Source organism: Sebastes fasciatus, chromosome 4 (genome assembly GCF_043250625.1).
Source record: "Sebastes fasciatus isolate fSebFas1 chromosome 4, fSebFas1.pri, whole genome shotgun sequence".
In the NCBI taxonomy this organism is placed as follows: Eukaryota; Metazoa; Chordata; class Actinopteri; order Perciformes; family Sebastidae; genus Sebastes; species Sebastes fasciatus.
In genome coordinates, this window is record NC_133798.1 from 29,186,723 (window position 1) to 29,206,064 (window position 19,342).

At 38.1% G+C, this 19,342-nt stretch overlaps 1 protein-coding gene across 1 annotated transcript; it reads left to right on the plus strand.

Annotated features, from left to right (window-relative positions):
* The first annotated feature begins 4,079 nt into the window (after window positions 1-4,079).
* On the plus strand, window positions 4,080-16,169 carry LOC141766530 (troponin I, fast skeletal muscle-like). The gene is made up of 7 exons (XM_074633453.1): window positions 4,080-4,189; window positions 10,691-10,726; window positions 11,197-11,233; window positions 11,331-11,459; window positions 12,847-12,936; window positions 13,225-13,401; window positions 15,124-16,169. Exons 2-7 carry the CDS (start codon window positions 10,716-10,718, stop codon window positions 15,202-15,204), a joined length of 525 nt encoding a protein of 174 aa, XP_074489554.1. The 5' UTR covers window positions 4,080-4,189; window positions 10,691-10,715; the 3' UTR covers window positions 15,205-16,169.
* Window positions 16,170-19,342: the final 3,173 nt, after the last annotated feature.

Consider the following 19,342-nt stretch of genomic DNA (forward strand, 5'->3'; position numbering starts at 1 on the left):
GACACCGTGATGTTAGGACCCCGTGACCGAGTCATGTGACCAAGCGGACGCTACTGTTGTAAAAAAAAAAAAAACAGCAGAGCTTCGTCTCTTTGCTTCTGTACTCTTTGGCTCAGCTGACAACATTGTCATTTAGGTGCTGTCAGATAACATTATTATTTTATTGCATATATTATATAGTTTTTAACATAATTAGACGCTAACTTTTAAATGTCATGATGATTATTTTTAAACATAATTACTAAATAATCTTGGATACACTATTAATGAATGTGGGAGGGGGTTTCATAGATAATGCTTCGCCGCCCTCCGATGGCACAAATATAAATTGCATTTTGGGAATTTAAATCGCTAAACAAAATACATGCACTGTTTTAAAATATAATAATTATTATTAAAAAAAACAGTAAGAAAAAGTATATATATAATTATAATTAAACTGTGAGGAAAATAAGGATCGATACAAACAGGTAGATGCAAATAAATGAATGCGGCGTCTCTTAAGCCGCTGGAAGTGTTGAAAAGCAGTGAACATATTCCAACGCTGAGCTATGGTTTCTTGGTAGTTGCTGTTTTATGAGGTGTAAATCCTCTAATGGTGTCAGACGGACTGACTGAAGCTAAAAACTGCCAGCCGCAGGTGTCATCTTCAACACATCGTTGATGGAGACGGAGAGAAATATGACCCAGAATAATGTTAGATAAAAACATTTGTCCCTGAAATGAACCCTGAAATTAAGTGTATTTAACTACTGGTGACTTTTAGCACCCAACAAACTGAATCACAAAAAGAGAAACAGATCTGAGGTAAGTCTTTTATATTTATATATATTTTTTTATTAATATGTTGTTTTGGTTGATTTTTACCTTTTGTCTTAACAGTTTATTTCAACCCCATAATTAAGCATTTATAAGTATAACATTTAATCAATGCTTTTTTGATTACGTTACTGATTGGTCAATTACAGTACTCAATGGTCTGTACAACAGTCAACACACTGACTGCTGTTGTTGCCTGTTCGGCTGCAGTTTGCCATGCTACTATTTGAGCATATTTTTTATTATCTTAAATGTAATTTTATCTTGACCTTATTCACCTTATTCTTTGCCTGAACCAGGGTGTTTCCTCATTGCATCATGTTGTGTTCTCACTTCCTTTTAGAGCGGAAGTGACATCATTTAGCTTAGCGCTGCCGGTAGCCAGTGTTAATACATCCATGGTTATCATCCTTTACTTGCCAAAAAGCTGTTTTTAAACCATAAAAAAAATTAATTTTTTTTCAGGTGAGAAAGGAACCATTTAGATTTCCAATATGTGAATAGTTTAACGAAATACATTTGTAAACCCATAATAACCTCGTCCCTCTGCAGGAGATGTGGTGGATATCTACGAGAGGGAGTTCCTGGCTTTGAGGGAGTTCCTGGCTTTGAGGGAATTCCTGGCGTTGAGGGAGTTCCTGGCGTTGAGGGTGTGCCTCCACTTGCGGCGCTCCGAAGAGCTGAATTTGGTCTTGGAGGAGATTAAGAGGACCATCACTGAGAAACAGGCGCTGAGAGACATCAACCGCACCCGGTCAGTGAACAGCAGATTGTTGTGTTTTTGTTTACCAGGACTAACCTGGTAGAACGTAGTCTAACCTTGTCTAATCTAATTTAAACTGGTCCAGTGTGCTATAATCTGGTTTTAATCTAATATAACCTGGTCTAATCTAGGCTTGCCGTGGTTGTTACATGGTGTTCAAGCAGAAATAAAACCCATTTAGTTCATTTTGCGTATCAGCGCCGTGATATCAATATGTACTATCAATACCTAGTCGGACGTTGAAGCTACAAACTGAAACTGAAAGTGTGTACTCGGTACGGAGTCTCAGCTCAGAGTAGCAGGAGTCAGATTTCACACTCAGGACGAGAGACAGTTGACAGACAAGACGATGGCGGAGGATTTGGTGTCAAAGTTAAACGCAAAAGCGCCAATTTGTCAATACTTCAGATTTAAACCCAACGCTATAAGAGAACGATAACGTTAATGAGGTAATCGTCATGCGGAGGACGGAGCGGTCACAGTGGAGCGCCAAGAGGAAACCTGCGGCCCAGCAGCGACAACTGGACCGGAGAGGCCAGACACACTGCCATCCAAAGGTAAAGATCAAATTAAGCTCTCTACATATTGAGCATCATCTTTTTTTGTAAAATATCCAGTGTAATCTGTAACACTGAAATTTCCTCAACTCTAGTTCCTAGTGTTAAGAGGGAGGTCCACTCCTACCTGACTGACACACTCAGCTCTCTGATGTCAGAGCTCAGTCCCGCCGAGAAAGAGGACTGCATCATCGTCGCCTTCATCGCAGAGGTCAGTGTATACGTGTTTGTGTGTGTGTGTGGATAATTGGCCGTCAGTGTGAGTGTGTGTTGATGCGTGCATCGTGTCTAGAAGGGAAATCTGATCTGAGATCTGCAAAAATTCTTGCGAGACTCGCTGCCCAATGACTTATCCTGACTTTAACCATTTGAGGTCAATGCCTGCAGGAAAGTAAAACAATGATGACATGTGTGTGAAATTACATTAGTATGAAGAGCATTCATGTTCTCATTTACATCACATCAGCATTACAGCATACAGCCCATGGGTGTATTAGAAGATAATAAAAGTGATGAATTACAGCCAATATATTCATTATTACAGCCGCATACAGCTAGCAGGAAGCTGGCAGAACCAGATATGTCATATGAGCGTGCAGGGCGGTGCAGTCCCGTGGGTCTGATGCACATTCATTATGGCGAGGAAAATAACTCTGGATTCAGCTATTAGTTCATTTTACAACTTTTAGGACATCATGATTTAAATGAGGGATATTTAAGTGTTCCTACTGGGAAGTTGACCGATTCACTGTCCACCAGCACCTCCTCCTCAGATTTGTTTATTTCTCTAACGGGACTTTTCTCTGGTTTTCTTTTGAGCCGAAAGTTGTGCTCCCCGTCTTTTGGACCTGTTAGAAGCCCACAGACCTCCGTTATCAGCTACTTTCCGTTTTTATTTATAATTTATCTCCAGCAGGAGGAGACTGTAAAGAAAAGAACAGTCAGTATGTTGTGTTAATTCTGCCGGTGGGATTTCATGTAATTCACTGCGTTGATCGCACACACAAATGCCATGGTGAAAATAAACACACTAAAGAAAGGAGGAGGAAACAAAAAAAAAAATGAAACCCCTCAGTTAACTAATGCAACAAGTTGTGCTAGCTAACTACACTTAACTAGCTAACTAACTGGAAAGACAAACTGACAAACAGATAAACAGATTTATCAGTTTGCTGCTCAGACTCAAACCATCATGAGAGCGCCTGCAGCTTGGAGGATGACCTTTGACCTGCAGCTTCTACTATAGTCATACTTCATATTCCCATTTTACCAACAACCTTCTTTCTTTTTTTTTACTTTGAGCACAAAATTAAGTTATTTGTAAAAAAACAAAAACAAACAGTGTGCTCAATCAACTTAGTCAGGAAATGACTCAAATAAATATGAAATATCATAGAAATGTCAAAATACACTGGAGGGTGTGCTTTAATTTAGACCCTGGTCCCTGCAGTCGAAACGCTTCAAAAGGTTCCTAGATTCTAGGGAAAGTTCCTGCGGTGGAAACGGGGCTTTATTCAACTGTTGCTCAGAGGGACCTTTGTCTCTTTCAGTATCAGTCTGGTTGAACAGCGTTTTGTTCTCCATGTACTAAATTAAATAACGTCTATTAGTAAAGAGGACTTTCTACAAGCTAAATAGAGGTATAGATTAGTCCTCTCACACATCTGACGGGACACAATCAAGCTTTGGTGGCAGCAGATTATTAACTTTTGATATAAATATATAAACTGTTGATTACAAAATGCCTCTGTGGTTTAATCACTTTGCTGCATTCTGTCTGTCAGGAGCTGGATGGAGTGAGATAATACAGATAACAATCTCAAAGGGCGGGTTATTTATAATGAGGCGAGCAGAGGGAAAGGGGCAGATGACACTGTACTGTATTTCATGACCTTGCCAGCTCATTGGTTTGACCAGTAATCCACTTCCATAAACAGAAAGTGGAGGATTTAGAGGGCTATCACAGATTGCAATATATACCTTCTTAACACTTTGTCTGGTTGGGACTCAGTCTGCGTGTCTAACAAGCTGAATACTCTGCCTGGTTGAAGTAAGAACTCTTTCTCTGTGTGTTTGGTAGATGAAGAGTATTTTTGGTTGTTTCCATGCACATCCTTTGCACGACAGCAGGTGTAAATGCTTAATTTCGTCGTACGGTTTTTAGGAATTTTTTTTTTTTGCTCAAATCAAATTTTGTCAGTGGAAAAAAAGGTTTGTGTTTAAATCGAAATCTTTGATTTTTCAGATTATCTGACGTTTGGTTGTTTTATTATCAAGGTGTCAGTTAAAATGCCAAATCTTCATGGTTGTTTGATGTTTTTTTGGAATTATTTAATATGATTTTTGAAGTGTTTTAGTAGTTTGCACGTTATAGTTGTTGTTTAATTGGTAATAGATTACTTTAATATACTTTTTTTTGGTAAATAAGGTGAAAATGTGGAATCTTTTTTTTTTATTATTATATTATTAGTAAAAGTCTTATTCTTGTGTCCTGAGTGGTTTTTCAGGAGTAGTTGTTTTTTTGCATCGGTGTAGAAACACTGCTGATGTACGACCTGGTGATGTGGTGCGCTGAAAGGCAACACCACTACAAGGCATGAACTTGAAAGAGGATCCGTCAGTGTTTATCCTCCTGTCAGCACCGAGGGGTTCGGAGGAAAACCTGCTCTAATCTGCAGCGGCTGCCAGCCTCGGTCTCTGTCTTCACTTTAGACTTCACTTTAATCCCCGCGCGCCAAATTTAGCCTGTTTTCTTTGCAAGCATTCAGATGTTAAAGCAACGCTGAAGCTTTATTTTACAAAACAAGATTTCTTCAATAGAGGAGCTTTTACCACCGATTTTGTTTCAGCGTTGTCCTGAACAACAAGTTTTCTTTTATGTATATTTTTTCCAGTGGTTGAATGTAACTAAGTACATTTACTCAAGTACTGTTCTTAAGTACAAGTCTGACATACTTTACTTTCTACTTCTACTGCACTACATCTCAGAGGGAAATATTGCACATATAGTTACTTTTTACATATAAAAACATGATATTTGATATGATATGATTCAGTACTATACTACTAATCTACCCAGTAGTATACAAAGTATCTAGTACTGGCTCCACATTGATGAACTACAACATTAAAATGCTCTTACATGTATTCATTAGTGATAAAAACAGAATAATATGATATTCTGTAACAATGTAATACTTTGAAAGGAGTCATTCTGCATAATGAATATGTTTACTTTTTATACTTTAAGTACAATTTGCTGATAATACCTCTATGCTTTTACTTCAGTAACATTTTGAATCCAGAACTTTTACTTGTAATGAAGTATTTTTAGACTATTGTACTGGATCTGAGTACTTCTTCCACCGCCGATTTTTCTCTTTTAAGGTGTAGCTTTAAGTTATATGAAAATAAATTACACATTACATGAATGTGTTCTTTGCTGTATTTTTTTTTATAGAATTAGTGACAATTCAAGTTTTCAGTCTTTGGTGAGAAACCTGGTCTAAACCTCCGTTATGGAATGTAACCAAGTACAGTTTTTAGGTACTTGTGCTTTTCTATAACTTCATACTTCTACTCCACTACATCTCGGAGGGAAATATTGTACTTTTTACTCCACTACATTTAGCTGTAGTATAGTATATTATATATTGCAATACCGCGCTATTGACAAGCCAACAGCAGGGGACGGAAAACAACCGCTATGTTCACATTTTGTCTTTTTTGTACTCTTTGCAATGGGAACACCGCGTATTTACACTATATGCTACAAATGCCAGCAGCATGACGAGGCGTCGAGCGTTTATCCTGCACTGAGCCCTGTAGGTTTTTTTGTCTGGTCGCAGAGAGTTGCATCTCAGCTGAAAATAGAAAGCTGCGCCTCATTACCCATCATGTGCATATAAAAATAGGACTTTTGCTTGTAACGGAGAATTTTTATACTGTGGTATTACTACTTTTACTTGTAACAGAATATTTTTATACTGTGGTATTACTACTTTTACTTGAGTTAGATTTTGAATGCAGGACTTTTGCTTGTAGCAGAGTATTTTTATATGTGCATTACTACTTTTACTTGAGTAAAAGATCTCAATACTTCCACCACTGGTCTTCACCAAACGTGTTTGAATGTTTAAGCAACCGTAAAGTTGTATTTCAACGTCTTTTAAAAACAAGGTTCCTTCGATAGAGGAGCTTTTATTTTGTTTTTTTCCGTAATTTCACGGACCTGAACAACACGTTTTCTTTCAGATACTCCTTTTTGCAGTGAGTTTAAATGCCATTGTACCCTCCAGTCAGTATTTTTGTCTGTGTGAAGCAGATGAACTGTTCGTGCAGCTGAGGTCAGCCCAACAGCGAGTTATTTTTGCAATAATGTCTTGTCGGTCCGAGGGATGTTCTGCGGTGTTGGGTTACTGCGAACCCGTCATCCCTCCCTCCAGAGACAATCCTACACATAACACACACACTCACACTTACTTAAGACAAAAATCAGGCCCCAAATTTAACCCTGCAGATATTATTGCATCTCCCGAGCAACATGCTGTTATGTCCTGCGAGTTTCGAGTGTCCTAAAATACATTGTCAGCCCCTCAGATACCCCCCGGCCTGTTATTGGTTTACAGATGACGGCCATTTGTTCCTGGGCCAGCTATGTGTTTTGGGATGCCAGCACTGGTTGTCACACATCTTTTCTTTAAAGACGAGCCTGCTGTCATTTATTTTATTCTCCATAATGAAGATGTTGAGAACAGCTGAGGCTCCAGGAATAGAGTCTTAATCCACGGCTCTGTCACAAGCAGCGACTCTCTGGTCTCCGAGTACCTCAGGAAGTGGCCTCGCAGTCCTCCAGCCTCGTACTTAAAGGCTGGGTTTACCCACTCGAGTGCTATCTAGTCACGGTGGAAAGTACCCTTATTCAAGTACTATACTTAAATACAATTTCCATTTTATATTACTTTATACTTCCACTACATCTCAGAGGGAATTATGCTACATTTATCTGAAAATTATTGTTACTGGTTACTTTTCAGATTCAGCTTTTACATTAAAGAAGCAGACGATACCTTTAGAAAATACAAATCAGTGGTTCACAACCTTTTTGTCTTGTTACAAAAACATTGTCTGGTTGGAGACATGAGGTGTTTTCGGACCCAACAGTTCCTGGGACTCCCCCAGAACTACGTACTTTTGTTTGCATTCACACCGCCAATAGGAACGCTGAGCCGCTTGCACACATCTCAGCTGGGAGATCGGCGAGCGGCTAGTTTGCTACGTTTCACAAGCTCTCTTAGCTTTTTTTTTAATAATATAAGAATAAATATACGACTCTGTTAGATGCCACAATATACACTCAAGCAAAATACCCGTCATAAAAGTGCCTTTGTCGATTTCTGTTTGAATCAGCTATCGTTCTTTGGCTCAGTGGGTGTGGCTTGTGCTACTGGGTTTCCCTTTGTGCTACTGCATTAGCCTGTGTGCTATACTGGGTTAGCTTGTTGAGCAGTGGCTCATTCGTTTTTTTGGATCAGTGGGTGTGAGCTCATGAAAAAGTTAACTTCTGGACTTCACTGTCGGTCCATTTGTCCGTGTTTTCTTCCATTTATTTCTCTTTATGAGCTGTTGTCTGAGTTTACACGACTAACAGGTTTTTAAAAATGGTGGTTACCAGTGCTGCTTTGGCTCATGTGTTTGACCAAAGCAAAGATTAGAGAAAACACCGCTAGATGCCGCCAAATCCTACACACTGCACCTTTAACAAAATGTCACAATGGACATTTTACTGCAGAGCAAGTACTTTCACTTTGATACTACGTGCATATTTAGCTGATTATACTTTTGTACTTTGAAGGCAAGAGTTCGACTTGTAACGGAGTATTTTTAAATTGCTGTGTTGGTACTTTTACTGACGTAAAAGATCTGAGTACTTGGATAGTTTTGGATGTATTTGACTAGTTGTTGTTTTGTTTTTTTTAAACCTTTCTGCTCAGCTGTCTGAAATGTTTGTCTTCAGTCCAATACAACGGGGGTGAATGGAATTTCATTTGCGGTACTCAAAGCAATAAAAAAGTACAATAAAAAAAATAATTATTGATGGGGGGTTGAAACCAGTTGTATTTACTTTTTGTAAGGTTGAGACCTGATTTGTTGTTTAGGTTGGAGGACATGTTGTGGATGTTGTGCATTGATTATTACTGTGTAAAGGTTGCAGCTTGTACAGCTTCATTATCTTGTAAATATTTCACTTGTTGATGTGTGTGTTTAACAGTAATGTGTACAGAGGCACAGTCTAATCTTTGCTCTCAGGAATCAAAAGAAAGAATTGTAAATCCATTTTGTTAAAATGATGTAATTGTTATGTGGTAATGCAGTGCATCATGTAATAATCACATTACTGACGACAGCAGCTGCAGACATGATGTTTACCTCTCAAGCAACTTTCACGTCTGAGTTTCACAAATAAATAAAACAAAATAAAAATCTCCCTGAACAGTGAAAAATTAATCTGAAAACATATAAAACATTTTGGAGAATGGTCAGCATTAATATTTAATAAAGATGAACAATTAGTGGAGTAAACTAACAAGACAAAATGCCAACAGCGACATAGCAATAGAGACCGTGATGCTAAATTTAGCACATGAACATACATGCCATGTTATCATGCTAATTTTAACTTGCTGGAATGTTTTCCTGCCTACATTTAGCATAGTAACTAAAGATAATGCTAAAGTTTAGTAAGTTATGTAACATTTAACTTATTAACATGCTGGTGTTAGCATGATATGTTAGCATTAGAGTCAGCAGACAGTTTTAGAGGCATCATGTCATGAACTGAAATGTACATTTTGACTTGCTAATGTTACTCCAACATGCTAAAATCTAGCCTGTTATCATGCTGATATTAACTTATTGATATGAACTTATTGATATTAACTTGATTATCAACTTAGGCCGACAGGGATTCAGTTACCAGTTTTATCATAATAATAAACTTTATTTATATTGGTTGAGCCCTGAATAAAGGGAATTACCAGTTTTAGAGGTATCCTGCCATGAAGTGAGAAGTTGATATTATGATCCGTAGGTGGCGCTAAAAGAACATCCCCCTAAGTCATCATGAGTCATCCTCTGAGGATCGTAAATGTCTGGAACCAAATGTCATGCCAATCCATCCAGTAGTTGTGGAGATATTTGTACTGTAGAGAACCACAGAGCCACGCAGCTAAAAATAGCAGTGTGGTCCTTTAAGGCATTGACGCGGCCTCGGTTACAAAGTTCAGTTCCACTAAATGTCCTGGAATTAACATTGAAGTCCTAAAATAGAAATAACATGATCCAAAAATGAAATGTGAGACAAGTGAGTCTCTGCGGCAGAAAAGAGAAGACGTGACTTCAAACATGAAGTAGATTTATATATTTATTTATTTATTCAGTTTAAAGTAACAGTGACAGTCCACATTAATAGACATCTCTGTAAATGTGCCAGTTTAGCCATCCTGACTAATTTTGAACTGCTGTCCCAGTGGGAAGGTGTAAAGACAGCAACAAAAGACATACCTGAGAACATTAACGGCAATACTGTACATGGAGCACATTTCATAAGAACACATGAAATACTTTAAAACAAGGATAACAATACATAAAACATCAAACAAAGTGTGGCTCAGGTTATTTGAATAAATTACAGAGTATAATCACACTCTTGATTGTCTTTTAATTAGGGCTGTCAATCGATTAAATTATTTAATCGCGATTAATCGCAAATTAATAGCACATTTGTTATCTGTTCAAAATGTACCTTAGAGGGAGATTTGTCAAGTATTTAATACTCTTATCAACATGGAAGTGGACAAATATGCTGCTTTATGCAAATGTATGTATATATTTATTATTGGGAATCAATTAACACAAAACAATGATAAATATTGTCCAGAAACCCTCACAGGTACTGCATTTAGCATAAACAATATGCTCAAATCATATCATGGCAAACTGCAGCCCAACAGGCAACAACAGCTGTCAGTGTGTCAGTGTGCTGACTTGACTATGACTTGCCCCAAACTGCATGTGAATATTATAAAGTGGGCATGTCTGTAAAGGGGAGACTTGTTGGTATATACTATATAACTTAGTGTTGCCTTAGTCGTTAGACAGTTTCTTGCGGAAATTTGACAAATTGAACTTTGTTACCATCTTAATTTGTTTTTTAAGATTATAATCAATTGTTACACCGAGATGAAAATCATATACCGCTGTCAGCTTTTAGTATTGCTTTTTATGTGTGTGAATGAATTGAATTATGTTTTTCTGTTTGCACGCTCGCTTGCCTTGTATTGCCACTTGAGGGACGAATAAGGTATTTTCAATAAATACAAAAAATCTGTGTTAATAACAGGAAAGAGTATAACAGAGGAGGTCGCGTATATGTTTTGTGTGTTTGCATCTACATTTATAGAAGTTTATCCATAGTGTGATCGATGTTTTATCATATATCAAAAGATACAAATGTAATTCTAATGCCGTCTTTTATGTGTTTTTTTATCAGATAACATCAGGATCCTGCAGCTAAGATGGCCGACGAGTAAGTTACCAGTTTTATGTGCATCAAATGTTTGTTGTCCTGTTTGTTAGATGGCAGGATGTCACATCTACTCGTTAACAGATTAAAAAAAATGTAGGCCTCTGGGCTGACAAACTTTTTAAAGGATAAAAATGAACAAGAAAACTGGCGTATTTATCCCATCTGATCATCTGTCACTGTGTTTTTAATGTGTAAAAATCTCCTTTGTATATTATTAAAATAACAATTTTAGAAGATTAGTGGATATATGTGCCACAAGGGAATACAGAAATGCTCTGCAAGTAGCACCAGACGACAGAAACAGTTTCCAGGAAACACTAAAAAATGATGCACACAGCTGAAATGAACCTAGCGTTAGCTAGCTATGATTTTAATAAAATACAACAAATAATCATCATAACAGATTTATGGATTTATTTATAACATAATGGCCCAAATGTCTGATTCATGTTGTGTGTTTTCACCTGCAGGAAGAGACTGTCTGCGAGGCGTAAGCATACTCTGAAAGTAAGAAATCAGTACATTTTTATTCTCTTATGAAGAAGAGCAGAGATGCTGTTTTATCTGAAAATACTTAAAAGTTGCATGATGATGTCATCCACAGGGATGTATGCTGCTGGTGGCGACAAATTTGTTGGACGCCGAAGCAAATGTGAAGGTTGGGGACAGGGAGAAGTTCCTGGCAGATAAATGTCCTCCTCTAGAGCTGCCGTACTCCAAGGATGAGCTGACGGTGAGACACAAACAGGACCGGGATGAACTGCTGTCAGGGTTATTACTAGGGGTGGGGGAAAAAATCCATTCCCCTATGTATCGTGATTTTTTTTTTTACGATTTTAAAATAAATTTTTTTAATGCCAAAATATTTGCTTCATTTGAGTCTATGTGGAGGTAGAGGGAAGTTACCGCTTTTATTGTTATACTCTGAGTAACGTGACGTCATATCCGTTCCGTATCCGTCAACCAAAACAAACCGCAACGAGCTGAAACGAGAAAGCAGAAAATGGCGGAGGGTCTGCGTGGATACGACCTGCACCCTCACATTTTAAATCCAAAGTGGTAAATACTACACATCCAGTAAAGTATGGAAACACTTTGAATTTCACACATTGCAGGAAATGTAGAGCTAGACATCATGGCTAAAGCTGCATGCTAACTCTGTCATGGACAGGAAACGTTATCGTATTGCGGTAACGTGCGGTCAAGCCAGCCGTCACTCTCATCTCCGTGGTCAAATGGGCCGACGCTACAACTGTAGAGCACCCATATACTGATATTTATGTTAAATGTATTCAAACGGCCTCGATGGAGCTGACCATGGATGTATAAAGAGAACGGAGCTGGCGGGAGAGCTAGAGACCACCTTGGAGGAAGTATACACGTGGGACTACGTCCTGTTTTCAAAATAAGGTGTTAACAAAGGGAACTCTATATACAAAATACATATATGGAAATAAGATTGATTGATTATATTCAACAGAAGTATAAAACATTACATGTCCCTTATAAATTAAAAAGAAAATGCCACTAATTTGTGAGGGAAATATCTTTATTCTTTGATTTTTGGGTTACTGGAAAAATAAATAATTCCTGACAATGACTGATATATTTGAGTTCAGGACATCTCTGACTACATACATGCTGAAAATCAAACATTTTCACTGAATTAATTTAGAGATTTTCCAAAGTAAAAGTCCCTAGAAGTTTTTTCCCGTGGTCTAGTGTTAAAAAAGTTAACAAAAATCGTAATATCGAATGCAATACTTGTAGAATCACAATACTTAAAAATCGCAATACATATCAAATTGGCACCCAAGTATCGTGATAGTATTGGATCAGGAGATAGGTGAATTGTCTCAGCCCTAGTGGAAACGCTGTGATCCTGTTTAAATCTGCACACATTTTGAGGCTCAACTGTTGCTCAGAGGGATCTTTGTGTCTTTCAGTTGTCAGTCTGGTTGAACTGTTGGACAACGTTTTGTTGTACTTTTTTTGGTCATGTCGAGTAACATAATTGCTGGCTCTGTTCTTTGGGTTCGATGAAAATATTAAGTCAAAATAATGTGGTTAACGCTTGCAGTCAGCCAACAAAAACTACTAAAATACTGTTTTCTCATCAGGATCTTTGCCAGAAACTCCATGAGCAGATTGACATCAGTGAGGAGGAGAGATACGGCATAGAGTTCAAACTGAACATGGTCCTGAATGAGGTGAGACCCTGTGGAACACTTTGATGTTTTTATTAAAGTAAAAATATTTTAATTAAAACATTATTGCCTACCACGCGTTGGTAAATTTATTCTTATTCTTTTTCTTGTCCAGGAACCTTGTTTTAAAGTTGTTGTTGTATTTTGTGTTTCATCATTTGAAAGTCCTGTTCTTTAAAAATGTGAATGTTCTTTTACCTTGACACAAATAATATGTACTACATACTATAATGACCATACTAATATATGGTAATTTGACCTATAATAAATGTCTTTATTTCTGTCTTGAAGGTCAGAGACCTCAACATTAAGATTGTGGATTTGAGGGGAAAGTTCAAGAGACCCCGTCTGAAGAAAGTGCGTATGTCTGCTGACGCCATGCTGAAAGCTCTGCTGGGCTCCAAGCACACGGTCAACATGGACCTGAGAGCCGGCCTGAAGCAGGTCAAGAAGGAGGTCAAAGAGGAGGTGAGCTGCTACCTGCTTCATCCAGACTTCAGTCCCTATTCTACCGCCTATTTTCCCCAAAGCTGTGGTTTAGTTTGTCATCTTAGTTTCTCTCACCTCCTTTACATCAGCTTCAACTTTAATAGTTTGAGTCGTACAAAATCTTTTTCTGTTCCACTAGCAGGCGGGTTTAAGGATTCATCTGGTTTATCACAACTTGTATCTTGCCCGCAACTTTGATAAGATAAGATAAGATAAGATACATACCCAAGTCACAATGTACATACATGCATAAAACATAGATCATACATACACTCATGCATGAACATGCTTACATTCTAGGGGTGGAACGGTACACAAAATTCACGGTTCGGTATGTACCTCAGTTTTGGGGTCACGGTTCGGTATGTTTTCGGTACAGAGAAAACAAAAACATAATAGCCTCATAGTGAATAAATTCTTTACATTTATTTTTTATTTTAAAAATGTAAACATTCAACAGTGGCTCATTGGTCATAATTCTTACTATAACAGTTAAGGCACTCAAATACTGACAGATTGTCATAAGAAAAAAATAATTCCAAAAATGAAATAACAAATATTTGTAATGTAAATGTAATGTTCCATCTTAAGGCTGTTGGTAAATCCTGAACTGCAGTTTATGCTAGTTTATACAGGGCAGGCACAACAGACTCAAATTCCCAAACCACCATCTTTAAAACCTAACTAAGTAGTTTTTTTGCCTAAACCTAACCAAGTTGATCTATTCCTAAACCTAGCTAAGTCTTTTTTTTGGCCTAAACCTAACCAAGTCGATCTATTCCTAAACCTAGCTAAGTCTTTTTTTTTTGCCTAAACCTAACCAAGTCGATCTATTCCTAAACCTAGCTAAGTCTTTTTTTTTTTTGCCTAAACCTAACAAAGTCGATCTATTCCCAAACCTAGATAAGTAGTTTTTTGCCTAAACCTAACTAAGTAGTTTTTCTGCCTAAACCTAACCAAGTCTATATATTTCTAAACCTACCTGTAGCTTTTTTTTTTGCCTAACCTAACTAGTTAGTTTTATTGCCTAAACCTAACTAAGTAGTGTTGTTGCCTAAACCTAACGAAGTAGTATTGTTGCCTAAACCTAACGAAGTAGTTTTGTTGCCTAAACCTAACCAAGTCTATATATTTCTAAAACTACCTGTAGCTTTTTTTTTTGCCTAACCTAACTAAGTAGTTTTATTACCTAAACCTAACGAAGTCGTTTTGTTGCCTAAACCTAACTAAGTAGTTTTATTAACTAAACCTAACTAAGTAGTTTTTTTGCCTAAACCTAACTAAGTCGTTTTGTTGCCTATACCTAACAAAGTAGTTTTGTTGCCTAAACCTAACTAAGTAGTTTTATTGCCTAAACCTAACTAAGTAGTTTTGTTGCCTATACCTAACGAAGTAGTTTTGTTGCCTAAACCTAACAAAGTAGTTTTATTAACTAAACCTAACTAAGTAGTTGTGTTGCCTAAACCTAACGAAATAGTTTTGTTGCCTAAACCTAAGTAGTTTTATTTTGAAAAGACTGGAGCGGAAATTGACAGGTGCGTCATGTGTTGCTGGACATTCCTAGGAAGAAGCATGAAAAATACATTGTTTAGAGTCATGCTGATAGATTACATTTCATGACTATTTCACAAACTGCCGTGAGACTGTGTTGCTATTTCATCATTTTATTTTAACGAAATGAAATACCATCTGTGTTCACAGGACAAGCAGCTGCGCGATGTGGGCGACTGGCGTAAGAACATTGAAGACAAGTCTGATAGGAAGAAGATGTTTGATAGTTAAATGTGATCCGTCATTGACTGGAGTGCTTTTCAGGACAGAAATCAGGTCTAATGTCTTTGTGACGGAAGAGTTTTATTTCAAAATACTGCATATCCACCGTAAACCTACCTTTTATTTTTAGTGAACAGATAAGACATGACTGCCGTGGAGGTTATACTGATAAAAAGTGTGAATAACTTGGAAATGGAGGAAATATGTTAGGGTTTTTAAGCTTCTAGTATGGTACAGTATGTGATAAACGATAATCTCCTCAGGTGGTTTGCAGGATTTTAAAAGTGATTTTAGTTGACTGTGCAAACATAAAATTATATTCAACCTTTTACTTTTTGAATTAAGTCTATTAAAAGTTAAGTGTTTTTAACAAATTAATTAAATTTAAGTATTTTATCCAAAGCATGAGTTGAGTTACACATTTTTTTACTTTCCAAATATAAAATCTGTAATAAATCTGAGGTAGATGAAGCAGGTTTCGGGTAGTTTTTGGATATCTTACGTTGGAACAAAACTCTTCAGTTGAATCTAAGCTACCTTCTGCTTCTGCCTGTATTGACACTGTACCGTGATGTATTTGTACTGTATGTACTAATGTCAGTATTAGTACATGAGTGGTGAAACAAACCTGCTTTTGTTCTGTGAAGGCTGATTTATGCTTCTGCATCAAAACATTGTGATACCGGCTGCGATGCACTTTCCTCGAACCATTTGTGTCACATGTTAGAGACAGAGTGTAACGTTAGCCAATGTGTTGCGTTAGCCTGACAGTCATAGATGAAATGGAGCAAAAAAAAATGAAACAGATTTGCATTGCTAGCAAAAGAGCGACTATTCTATTGCAGAAGTATAACTCAGCCCTCAGTCTATACTAGCATCATGTCATCTTTTCTAAAGTGTTCAAACGGAAATGTGATGTACGTTTCTCGTCTTGTTGCTGTCACATTAAATACAAAAGCTTCATGTTCATCTTGTTTATAGTCTTGTGGAATTTGTAAATACTCACGGGCGAATTCACAAAGAACGGATTGTGGCCGCTGATAGCACCATGTATTACGCATCACATTGAGCAATTCATGGTGAGACATTCGGCGTTCTGGTTCAGCGTTCATTTTGGTCGGACATTCAGCGTGGCCATCCTTTAATTACTAACTCACTGTAATACTTTTGTACCTGACCTTGAATATCCAACGACATTTGGCTCACCATTCTCTTGCAAATGAAGTCTTCTGTTCTCTAAATCTCAGACAGCTTGCTCAAATAACCACTTAAGTCAAACCTGACACAAACACGGCCAAAACGTTTTGCAGCTGAGTGCAATTTTCCCTTTAGAAGTTGTCCATGTGGCAAAGTATAAATGTTGCCTTTGCACCAAGAACACAGTCGGCAGACGATGGCAGAGAGAAAAAAGAGAAAATTCAATTTTCAGACTAGCTACAGGTCTGAAAACTTCAGGCAACGAATTTAAACGTGACAGAGAGAAACCCTATTTGAGATTTAATATCCCAGTCAGGCAGCAACCTCCGGGTCTGAAAAGTGAAGCTAATGCTGAAGTGCCTTAAACCTGCATTCTTTCAAACAGCCAGCAGGGGGCGACTCCTCGGGTTGCAAAAAGAAGTCTGATTGTATAGAAGTCTATGAGAAAATGATCCTACTTCTCACTTGATTTATTCCCTCACTTGATTTATTACCTCAGTAAGCATTGTAATCTTGGTTTATGGTCTCGCTAGTTTCAAGTCTGAAAAAGTAAAAAAAAAGTCTTGTTCACTGTTTGGGTGACTAATCCGCAAATTGCGTAAACTTGCAAAAACTCTTGTGAGACTCGCTGCCCGACGACCTATTCTAACCTTAACCATCTCGCGAGAGTTTCTCAATTTGTGTGTTACCTTCTAGACACGACCAGCGTTTGGTTGTACTTAGCTCCACCTTCTAATGTCAATTCTGGTTGCGAAAAACCAAGATGGTGTCAGCTAAAAAAACAAGATGGCGACGGCCAAATTGCCGAACTCGAGGCTTCAAAACTGTAGTCCACAAACGAATGGGAGACGTCACTGTGACTACTTCCACTTCTTAGTCTATGATCCCAATCCGTCAGTTACCATCAACTCTCTGAAGACACTAATAATTTCATTGTAGCTGCGTTTGGTTATTAGCACTGAACTTTGTAATTTTAACTGTTTTTGCAATGGAGGCTCATTTGCATAGAAAGGGGACGATTTTGCACCTAATGCATGCATATTACCTAATTTAAATATGTGTAAATGTACAAAGCACAGGGGAACCAAGACGCTTTTTGTTTGGCAGTGCAGTTAGGGGTGCATTTCACCCTCCGCGGGTGCTTTGAGAATTACACGGTTCCTTTTTATCTATACTGGAAAAACAAAGTTTGGAAACTTATGTTTGGTGGATTATTTCTCTGTTGTTACAATGCTAATGGTCATTGTATTTTACATAGTTGGAAAGCCTGTTTATTTACCTTCGCAATGATGTCCCACTTGTAAGGATCATGCATTTGTGGGATGAGCAGCACAGCTGATTATGTGGGTAGCGCCCAAGAAAAAATTGCCAAAATGCTCCGTCAATGGTAAACAGTGTATTCTCCTGTTGGTACTGACTCTTGTTTTGAGTTGTTTGGTGGATTGGATGATTGAACTCTCTTTCAGTAACAAGGAACAAACATATTGGCAATTTATTTACACTTTATTCATTTAATACACCATCAGGAGCCTCAGTAGCAGGTGGAAGATCCATACGCAGCCACAACAGCTTAGCACCTCCTCCTCATGCTGGTCACCAACCTGGTCACACGTTGCTGTGGGATGGCGTTCCATTCCTCAACCAGGATTCGTTGCAGGTCAGCCAACGAGGTTGTGTTGGTCACTCTAACACGTACAGCACGCCCAACCTGATCCCACAAGTGTTGAATTGGGTTGAGGTCTGGACTCTTGGCAGGCCGTTCCATTCTATCTACTCCCACATTGTGGAGGTAGTCTGTGATAACCCTGGCTCTGTGGGGGTGAGCGTTGTTTCTTGGAGGATGAAGTTAGGTCCCAGATTGTGGAGATATGGGATCGCCGCTGGCTGCAGAATCTCATCTCGATATCTCCCTGCATTGAGATGGCCTTCAATGATGACAAGCCTTGTTTTGCCAGTGAGGAAGATGCCGCCCCACACCATGACACTGCCCCCACCAAAAGCTGTTACTCCATCGGTGCTACAATCAGCTTTGCGTTCTCCGCGTCGTCTCCATACTTTGACCCTGCCGTCCAACTTTCGCAGACAGAACCTGGACTCATCACTGAACATGACATTCCCCCACATGTTCAGGTTCCATTGTCTGTGTTGTCGACACCAGCGCAAACGGGCCTGACGGTGAAGGGCAGTCATTGCAGGCTTCCCGGTAGCCTTATGAGAATACACTGTTTAGAGCATTTTGGCAAATTTTTCTTGGGCGCTACCCACATCATCAGCTGTGCTGCTCATCCCACAAATGCATGATCCTTACAAGTTGGACATCATTGCGAAGGTAAATAAACAGACTTTCCAACTATGTAAAATACAATGACCATTAGCATTGAAACAACAGAGAAATAATCCACCAAACACAAGTTTCCAAACTTTGTTTTTCCAGTTTATATAGGGTGGTACAGGGATGACGTATTTTTGTAGGCCAACCCAGAAGTCAGAATTGGGTTCCCTTGACATGAAGCCACCAATGGGATTATTCCATTGGGTTTTTGATTCTTGCAGAAAATAAGCTCTGTGGCAAACAAACAACCCGCTACACTCTTTATGCTAACGTCAACTATATGCTAATCCCTAACTAATGAGACATTTTATGATGAAGATGTAAGTCTTTCCAAAATGTATAAACTCTCCAGTCACAGAATATGAAACAATACTATTAATTTGGGATTTTTTAAAGGTTTACATGCTTCAGCTTAAACTGTAACCGTTAGCTAACGTTACATGTAATCGTTAGCATAAACAAAAAACCGCTAAAGCCGAAAATTATTTATTTATAGAACCTAACAACTTTACAAAAGTAAAAAGATCCTCTGAACTTCATAGGAATACAAATTAAGTCTATTTTAGTCTATTTGATGTTTTACAGCCCTTAGAGACCCCAATAATTGTATGTTGCCCA

Bases quoted from the DNA above. Each gene is read 5' to 3' on its own strand.
- LOC141766530 (XM_074633453.1), top strand. The intron at 11,460-12,846 runs GTGAGACACAAA...TTTTCTCATCAG, and splicing joins ACTCCAAGGATGAGCTGACG to GATCTTTGCCAGAAACTCCA. The intron at 13,402-15,123 runs GTGAGCTGCTAC...CTGTGTTCACAG, and splicing joins AGAAGGAGGTCAAAGAGGAG to GACAAGCAGCTGCGCGATGT.